The 9,506-nt window shown below is 48.3% G+C and overlaps 1 protein-coding gene across 1 annotated transcript; it reads right to left on the bottom strand.

Moving 5' to 3' along the window:
- Window positions 1-2,660: 2,660 nt before the first annotated feature.
- Window positions 2,661-8,399, bottom strand: IRX2 (iroquois homeobox 2). The gene is made up of 5 exons (XM_055705229.1): window positions 8,071-8,399; window positions 5,900-6,305; window positions 4,703-5,446; window positions 3,914-3,981; window positions 2,661-3,164 (listed from the first exon to the last, which is right to left on the bottom strand). The coding sequence occupies exons 1-4, from the start codon at window positions 8,311-8,313 to the stop codon at window positions 3,938-3,940; spliced, it is 1,437 nt and encodes a 478-aa protein (XP_055561204.1). The 5' UTR covers window positions 8,314-8,399; the 3' UTR covers window positions 2,661-3,164; window positions 3,914-3,937.
- Between the last annotated feature and the right edge of the window lie 1,107 nt (window positions 8,400-9,506).

Genomic DNA, 9,506 nt, shown 5'->3' with positions numbered 1-9,506 from the left:
GGGCGACGCTTTTTTCCGCTCTCAGAGGCAGTTGGTGAGCAGCTTTCCCGAAACAATAACTCTCTTATTGAGAACAAATGTTGACATTTGCAGGGAGCGAGGGAAAAAGCAGCCCAGGAAGTGCAAAGTGGAAAGCGACCCTCTTCCTATTTGACGACAGCGTCAATTCCTCCGGGATCCCACCTGAGATTAAAGCCTGAATTTCAATAAATCAGCTCTAATGAAACCTCTGGCCCCGAAGAGGCGAGGGTTTGTCTTTCCCTCTCCGAAACGAGCACAGAAACGAGGGGAGGGGGTGGGGGGAGAGGGAATAAATATAGAAAGGGGCGTGAGATTTTAGTCCCAGCGGGCTGATTAGCATCGTTATGAAATAAACCGTACACAAAGTGATGTATTTTACCGTTCATCTCTCTTTCTTGCTATACTGAAATAATCGCTTTGTTTGTGCCAACAATCTAGCAAGGCTACACTTCCCTTCTGCTTTTAATTTTGATTATTAAATCTCAAATGACGTTGAATATGCAGTTCTTGCCCATTAATTTCTTGTTTCAAAAATAAGTTTACTTGCTAAATAAACCCATTTGGGTGTCGCCCATCTGCATCCATGAACCATTCGTGAGTTTCTCAGAGGATGAGAGAAGTCCATTGGGTTTTACATACATAGTGAATACTTAAAAGCGAGTTTTCCAAGTCTTTCTACTTTTCTTTCCAGAAAGAAATCCAGGTCTAAATACTAGCAAGGGTGGGTAAATTATGGAAATCTTTTATAAGTCTTTGGGTGTATAAACATCAAAGGAATGTCGTTAGCCTTTTTTAATCTCTGCCACAGCTTTTGGTTTTTACCAATTGAAATGTACACGTTGTGTCCAATAGAGACCTGGAACATAAAACGTGGGTGGTGGGGGCAGATAGAGTAAGTGCAAGAGTGGGGAAAAGAAAGTTCAAGCATCTCCCCCAACATAAAAACTCGCTCCATAAAATCTTCCTAGAGCGCACAGTAAAGACGGTCAAAGACAATTACAGTAAATATTTGCATCTACATCATATGCTAAATTGGAGGGGGGGGAAACTGAATTACTTCTTAGCTGTTTGTCTAATCGTACTACACATTGCACACAGATACAATTGCATTTTACCTCAGTGAAAAACAGGATGTTACAGGAGCAAAGAAGCATCATTCTACAAACAACGTAAGAAGATGAGTAGGCCTCCAGCTGCAAAGATCTTTAGTGTTTTATATTTAGCTAGATGGATCCCAGAGTTTTCCAGAATTACAATATTAATTTCTGCCCTATCAGCTGAAAAACACATGCATTTTCTCAATCAGTTAGATGTCTTTATAGGGGTAAAATATGAAGGGGGGGAGGTGGAGTGCAGGCAAAGATTGATCATGGGAATTGCATATATGTTTTTAAGAAAAACAGCTTCCTTTTCCCCTGTTTAATATAATCACAGCATATTTCCTGACTCCAGACTAGCACAGCTCTTTATCCAGTTAACATTCCCAAGGCTGATGCCTCAAGTATCTAAGATCACTTTCAAATGCCCTTTCTAACAAGACCTGAGCAAGAGGCCACTAATTTTCACTGAACAAAAAGCCACTGGAGAGAGATCCGTTTGTCAATATCAACTGGTCCAGCAATTTCCCATCTTCAGACACATCGGCCTATCTGAGCTGGCAGATGTTTAGACAAGATTTTATAAATTGTTCAATATCAGACCATAATGAACCCCAACTGACCATTCCAAAGCAGCTAAAAGCATTCAGGATCTCCCCTGCTGGGATCTAATAATGCTCTCACGCTGGAACATTATTAATCATGGAATAAAATAGATGAGCCTCTTGAAAAATAAGTGTATGATTGATTAAAGGGCAATCTAAGAAGCTATTATTCTTGTTTTATAACCGTAAGTTATATTCACTCAATTTATCTTTTGGGGAAAATAAATGATTGTTCGTTTCTTTTCTGAAATTATATTATATGAGGATTCCCATTATTTTACTAAAAAATAAAATGATTACTTAGCAATTTTATGAGCCCAGTCAAAGTAGACTTCCAAAGCGACTGTAAAGATATGGTTTACTGATAAAAAGAAAATAAGGGAAAATCATAAAAAGCAGGAATTGAACTTTTTTATCTTCTTTTTTTTCCCCTTAGCATATTTTAGCCAGAAGCAGAAACAAAGAAATTAGAAATAAGCCATAGCTAATTATAATTCTTTTTTCCCCCCCTTGAAATGTCGGATTTGAAGAATGTTAACTCAAATAAAGAGCTACTTCACACCCAGCATAAATAGTTTATAAGAAACATGCATGTATTCACATCACACTCTCTACACATATGCATGTATATATACAAATATGTATTTGCACACATGTGTGTATTTAAAGCTTAAGCATAACGGGACAACCCAGAAGGAATTAATTTATGCAAAGCATATCTTTGCAACATACTTAAATTGCTTACTCATTTTATGGTCTAAGCCTTACTAGTGAAATTACAACTTTCGTCATTTTCTAAAGAATAGATTATTATTTTGGGGAAAATGAACCAAAAACACCGTATTGTTGCAGACTAGTCTGTTTTTATTTACAATTAAAGATATAAATTAGTAAAGAATTCTCGTTAAACAACCAAAGATTGTATAACCATCAACGTTTCAAATAAAAACCAGGCAAAATTTATTTACAAAAAGTTTAGATTCCATTGCAATACAACTTGCATAAATTACTAGAAGCTTTATATCGTTACAAAAATAAATATCAAATTTGTTTCCACTTTGTAAGGACTCAAGTTCTCCAATCACATCTTTATTATCTCTACTGTATACATCTTTTACAAATAAATTTTACAATAAATCCTATCACACCTATCGAATAGATACCGTGGCAATGAAGTGATCAATTCAAGATATCCTGAGAAAAACAGATCTGTTTTCAAAAGTCACACATACATTGGGGAAACTATACTATACCAGCAAACTCACATATGTCCAACAAAATTCTGGTTTAATAATTAGAGTCTGAAGATTTAATAGTGCTCTGTGGTCTTCTTTTATACAGTGGCACAAGATGTGATCCGGATTTAGAGATTTGTTATATATATTAGCTCGGGGAGAGATGATGGCTTGCTGACTTTTTTCAAAGCAATTGTGACACCTACCTGTGGACCAAGGAAAAAACCAGATCATCCAAAAATCCTTCAATTACACTCTAACACCATTAAACGGGGAAGGAGGGGGGGGGGGGGGGGGGAAGACAAAAAAAAAAGGAAGTGAGGCAAATTCTTATTCGTCTTATTTCTTCTAACAAAAGAATTAGTTGAAAAAACATCGGCAAGGCGACTTCTTCTTGTTGTTGTTTATTTAGCCCTAAATAGTGGCGGTATTAAGAGTACCATTGCTAGCTAGGCAAGACGCACTTCACAGGTAACATACCCTGCTCAAGATGTATGTCGCTCTCTAAAAATTGTCCCTTTTTATTTTAAATACACGGTCACTGCGTGAAGCCTTACTCAGAATGTACAATTTTATCACTGCCACGTGAGCACAAGCACTTTGTTTTTAAAAGACATTTTTTCTAAAGCTTTCTTTCTGTAACATTTAAATAGTCCTTACGGCTTAGCCTTACACAAGCAAAGAGTATGCAAAGTGAGGGAACTGTCTAACATGACTTTGAAATTAAGACAAACCCAGGAAAGAAAAGTAATGAGAAGGTTTTTTGTTTTGGTTTGGTTTTTTTTAAGAAAAAAAACAAAACACACCAACCAAACCTAGCAGAAAAGTGTCTTACTTCGTAATCAGACTCTTAAGTAATTAAGCAAGAAATTAATGTTAAGCAAGTCTAGAACTGTGCAGCCTGTCTTAGACCTGATGCCAAATGATCAGTGTAATAGAAAATGTTCTCACTTACTTGCATTGCTGTGTGATTGCACTTCTATAGGTATGGTTGTACTCCTACTGTGCAGACTTCAGTGGGATCTGTCAAAATACAACCGTCAGTTAGTCACAGGACACAGCCAGCTAACTAGATTATACAGTGTGTGCAGGTCCCAACTCTCACTCCCGCAGAATTCGTAGCTAGGTCTTTTAAAAGGCTGGCAAATTTTTTATAACTGCCCGTAGCTTGAGTATTTTGTTAGAATAAGCTGACAATTACATTAGTGCAAAACTTTTTCGGGAAAAAAAAAACAAAACCCCAAACTCAGTTAAAAATTTCACACTCCACATAATTTCACGTCCAAGGTCAGCAATTATCAGAACCAAAAGCTGCAAAATAACATGAGAATACCGGAAACAAAGACAGCAAAAGCAGTTCGTCGGGGCAGGAGGGGGTGGGGGTGGGGTGTGTGTGGAAATTGGTCAGTGCTCTCTGGTCATCTTTGCGTATAGTTTTCCTTCTAAAGATTAGTTTGAAAAGCTGTATCTGCAGCCTGTGAGACACATCTAAAAATCGTCTTTTACATTTCCTCTCTCGGTTCCTAGAGGCAGATACCGATACGACGGCGACATGCCGGTTTTTATCCCCAGATTATACTATTGCCCATCTTCAGTCGGCGGTAGTAGTGGTGACAGGGCGCTCGCGGTCCCTCCAGAGAAGGTTTCAGTGTTTACAGTGTATAGAGGTATAAAGGACTTGCACGGGTCGGGGAGGGAAGGCGAGGGAGAAGGGGGCAGAAAGCGGCAAAACCAAGTCACCTACCTTTCTTAGAGTCGTAACTAGAGGGCCTGTAATGTTGTTCTAGCTGGTTAGTGATCGTTTTCAAAGAGTCACTGCTCTGCTTGTGGGCAGAGCTGGCATTTAGGACAGTCTGACTTAGTCCCTCGTTTGAAGCCACCGCTGCGGAGTTGTATCTCAGGATTCCCTGGCTCTGGAGAGCGTTAAAGTTCCCATAGTTTGTATAATTGCTATAAAAAGGTGAGGTGTAATAAATATGCCTCCCCAGGAGGGAGGAGGGCGAGTAGGCAGCGCTGTGCGGGGCGGAGGCGGGGGTGGCCGAGGAGAGCGGCGCGGGCTGGCAGCCCTGGCCCAGGGTTTGGCTCTTGAGGTCCGAGGTGGCGATTTCGGCCAGCGACCAGAGCTTGGGCTTGCTGGCCGGCGTCGGGGGGCCGGGGGAGGCGCGGCCGCCCAGCGCCGCCTTGCTGGCGCTGCGGGCGGCGTCGGCGTGCGGGTGGCCGAGGAGCGGGGCCTCCACGGCCGCCAGCGGCGAGGAGGTGGCGGGCTTGGCCGGCGGGTCGCGCTCCCCGCCGCCGCCCTCGTCCTCCTCGATGTCCTCCTCCTCCTCGTCGTCGTCGTCGTCCTCCTCCTCCTCGATGTCCTCGTACTTGTCCTTACACTCCGAGCCCGACTCGCAGAGTGGGTCTCCCGCTCGGCAGGGCAGCTTCTCGCCGTCCGACTCGGCGGAGCAGGAGTGGTCCGTCAGTGAGTCGACTTGCAAGCTGATTCCTGCAAGGGTCCGCCGGGCACAGAAAGGCACAGTCAGGGCGGGGCGGCAAAAAAGAGCGGGCGAGAGGCGACCACGGCCGCCGCCACCGCCACTGCGGTGGGCAGGGAGACGCTAGCCGGCCCGTCCTTGCCGCTGCAATCCCATTTCGAGGAGCATCCGTCCCTACGGGCTAGCCCCGCCGCGGCATCCCCCGCACTGCCCCGCCTGCCCCCTGCACTGCGCCGCCGTCCGCCGCAGCACCTCCGCCCGCCGACCCCCCGCCCGCCCCGGCCACCGGCACCTCGCGGCGACAAGCGGCCTGAGCAGCCGAAGGCGACGGGACGGGACATGTTTTGGGGGCTCTTTTGTTAACCCAGCACCCACCACCCCCTTCCTCGCTGCCCCGCTCCCGGGGGGACGCGACGGGGCGGGATGGGGCCAACCCGCCGCGGCCGTGGTCACCCCGCGCCCACCTTCGTCCTCGGCGGAGGTTTCGTTGCTCTCGGGTATCTTCTCGGGACTCTCCTCTTTACTCCTGGCCCCGTCGCCTTCGTCGTCGTCCTCGTCCTCGCTCTTGTTCCGCGGGGCCCAGGTCATCTTGTTCTCCTTCTTGAGCCGCCGGCGAGCGTTGGCGAACCAGGTGGAGACCTGGGTGAGGGTCATCTTGGTGATGATGGCCAGCATGATCTTCTCGCCCTTGGTGGGGTAGGGGTTCTTGCGGTGCTCCTGGAGCCAGGCCTTCAGCGTGGCCGTGGCGTCGCGGGTGGCATTTTTCCTGTACGCGGGGTCGTTCAGCTGGTAGGGGTAGGCAGGGCTGCCGTACGGGTGGTAGCTGATGGCTCCGGTCATCCCCGTCGTATGGGCGTCGTAAGGGGAGCCCTGGAGAGAACAAAACGGTGGGGTTGGCAATTTGTTATTGCTGATAGCCATTAGTAAGTTGTCAAGGCGAGATCGGCGGTTATATTTGTATTTCCCCAGGATGGTGTCTTGTATCCATATTCTATGAGGGGGAGAAGCAGCACCCAAAGGCCATTAAGTTGCGATTCCCCCCCTCCTTCCTCCGCCCAGCACACAGACACAGGCACACGCGCTTAAAATCGGCGATGTTTTAATCTTTCTGACTAATTTCAGCTTCTTGTAATTGAATATTTCCCAATATAATTTTTGAACCGCGTAGACATTTTAAAGGCCCTACAGGTAGTGTCTTGATATCTACATTTCTCTCAAAGGTTCAAAAGATGTTTCCTTTTTTGCTATAGAAAATACAACAAAGCCGCCACTTAGCAATTCACTGCACTAATGCATTGCAAATCCAATTTGCAAATCAGAAGATATGCACCGTTTCGAATTGTTCAAATGCGATGTAATTAGCATTTTAATTCGCCCTTTAACGTTTAAATTGCGCTTATTTAAGTCTGCATAATGCAAGAAAAGTTAAAGATATCGCTAAGGAACTCGCTAACTTTCAGCACGTTTCTGAATCCCACAGAACGGCGAGTCACAGGCGCAACATCACCCAATATCCCGCACAGTTCACAACCTCGCCGCAACTTCCAGCCACTCGCCTACTGCTTCTTAACAGGAAAAACAAGCAAGCGAGGTCCTCAGATCTTTTATACCACCCCGAATAAAGACTGCACGACAATTTATGCACCGTATTTTACAGACAGAAAGCAAGTAGTTTCCCTGTCACTTTGCAGGGAGAGAGCGAACTACTACGCTGCCATCCCCTTGTAGGATCTCGACAGCGGCTCCAGACTCAAATTCCGGGCACAGGTCTTTGTGTGTACGGACTAGATACGTGTCTGACCCCGTGTGTGTGTGTGTTTATAAAACTACATAAACATCTAGACGCGCAGTTTGTTTCTATAGTTTATGGTTTTATTTCTATAATTTATGCACAGAATACACACACACGCAATTGAGAATGCCCCTGTTAACTAATAAGAAGAAAGTGAAATCCGAAACTGCGGCCACCACAACCATCTTGGGCTTAAGCGAAGCTCACAGATCGCAAACAGATGCTCCTTTTCATTCCTAAAATCCAGTTAAACCATTAGCACAAAACACACTGAAAGTAAATAAAACCACACGGGGATAAAGCCTGCAGCGCCTCTAAACACCGACTTAAAAAGAGAGGGGGGAAAAAGAGGAAAAAAAAAGAAAAAAAAAAAAGGAACCCTCCCCTATCCTACCACAGCGAAAAGGGGGGGAAAAAAAGGGGAGAGAGAGAGAAAGCGGGGGGGGGGGGGGGGAATGAGAGCATCCAACCCTACTGACTGAGACGATCCATATTTCTTTAATCGGGGCGCCCGCACGGCTCCGCGAACCGCGGGGCGAGCCCGGGTCCCAGGCCCGCCTGCACCGCGCTCGGCGGGGGCGCGGAGCGAGGCAGAGCCCCGGCCCCGGCCCCGGGCCGCCGTTCCTTTCCGCTCCGCCCGGCTCCGCCGGCCCCGGCGGGCTGGGAGGCGGCGGGCGGTGGGTGCGCGGCTGGCGCCGGCAGCGCGGAGACAACGCGGGGCGCCCGGCTGTGCAGCGTGGTGTCGGGGGCTGATGGTAAGTGTGTGAGGAAAGAGGCTGAAGATGATGAGGATGAGAATGCGGATGCTAATGAAGAAGGAGAGGGTTTCTCTTCGGTAGTTACCATGTAGGAGGGGAATCCCGTGGCGGGGTCTGTGGAGTACTGGAGCGGGCTGGTGAAGCCTGTGGCCGCCGCCTGGGCGGTGAAAGCTGCCGATCCCGGGTAAGGGCTGAACGCCGATCCCGACGAAGACCTGGCCAGCTCCTCGCTCCTGGGGGCCGCCAGCGCCGACGCGCCGTACGCCGGGCAGGAGTACAGAGCCAGCGAGCCGGGGGGCTGGTAGAGGTAACCCTGAGGATAGGACATGGCTTGCACTGGCGTGCACGGGAGCAGGGAGGGGGCGAGGGTGACCGGCCCTGCTGCTGCCGCTGCTCCTGGCGCTGCTTTCGTGCTCTCCCTCTCCCTCTCTCCCGCCCTCCCTCCTCCTCCTCCTCCTCCTCCCTCCCTCCCTCCCTCTCTCTCTCTCTCTCTCTCTCTCTCTCTCTCCCCCCCCCACCCCACCCCCGGTTGGCTCTGTGCAGTTATGTAGAGAATCAGAATTGTTATATGCTCCCCCCCATGCGCACCCGGTCAGAATAAAAACAAACAGGAGGAAAAAAAAAAACCCACCCCCCCCCCAAAAAAAAAAGGAAAATAAACGGAGCGGTCAGAAATCTAACCAGGAGGGGAAGGGCATCTGGGAGAGGCGGAAGAGGAGAGGGTTAATAAAAAGAGAAAGAGAGAGAGAAAGGGAGAGAAACAGAAGGGGAGAGGGGGAGAGAGAGAAGCGAGCCCCCGAAATCAGAAAAGTGGCTGCTGCCTATGGAGTTCTCCCAGCCAGCCAGCCAGCTCCCCCAGCGCCTGCGAGCCTGTATTTTGGGGGAAGTATAGAGTCTGAAGTGAAGAGTTGAGGGAAGGAGCACTCGAGTTTCTGAGGGACATTGGAAAACAGAGCTGTCCGTCACCGCCGCTCATCTGCATAGCGCGGCGGGCCCGCCCCCTCCCGCTCCGGCCCCGTCTCCTCCCGCGGCCGGCAGGCAGGCAGCGAAGGCAGGCAGCGAAGGCAAGGCAGGCTTTGTAATGCAACCCAGCTTCTCCGGCTGCGAGCACACTGCTGAAGCCAAACGATGATACCGCTCATCAGCTCCTCTCCGGACTCGCGCAACCATAAATACTCCTTCGCATACTCTCGATTACATCCCCCCTCTCCCTCTTTCTATATCCACGCGGGGAACAGAAAGGAATATGTGTTGTAAATATATGCATCCCTTCACACACGCAGTCGCCGAAAGCGCTATATTCACGCACACGTATCTCAGATGTGCGCATTGCACGCGTGTGGGCGCGCAGGGCCGGGCCGAGGGCGCCGGGCGGCGCGCAGGGGACGGGCACTGTGTAGCAGCGCTGCCCTATATGGCAGGAGAAAGCAGCAACCGCTCAAATCAGCAGACGTAGGATCGCGCTGTTCCTGGCAGCCGGAGCTTTATAGTTTTCTAAGTTGCCACAAACAGTCAAGATCT

The sequence above is a fragment of the Falco cherrug genome, chromosome 3 (genome assembly GCF_023634085.1).
Source record: "Falco cherrug isolate bFalChe1 chromosome 3, bFalChe1.pri, whole genome shotgun sequence".
NCBI classification, from domain to species: Eukaryota; Metazoa; Chordata; class Aves; order Falconiformes; family Falconidae; genus Falco; species Falco cherrug.
This window is presented reverse-complemented; position numbering and strand designations above follow the sequence as displayed.

Excerpts from the sequence above, each read along its gene's own strand:
- IRX2 (XM_055705229.1), bottom strand. The coding sequence starts at position 8,313 with ATGTCCTATCCTCAGGGTTACCTCTACCAGCCCCCCGGCTCGCTGGCT. Across the intron at positions 6,306-8,070 it reads CGGGATTCCCCTCCTACATG|GGCTCCCCTTACGACGCCCA; the intron begins GTAACTACCGAA and ends TGTTCTCTCCAG. Across the intron at positions 5,447-5,899 it reads AACCTCCGCCGAGGACGAAG|GAATCAGCTTGCAAGTCGAC; the intron begins GTGGGCGCGGGG and ends GGACCCTTGCAG.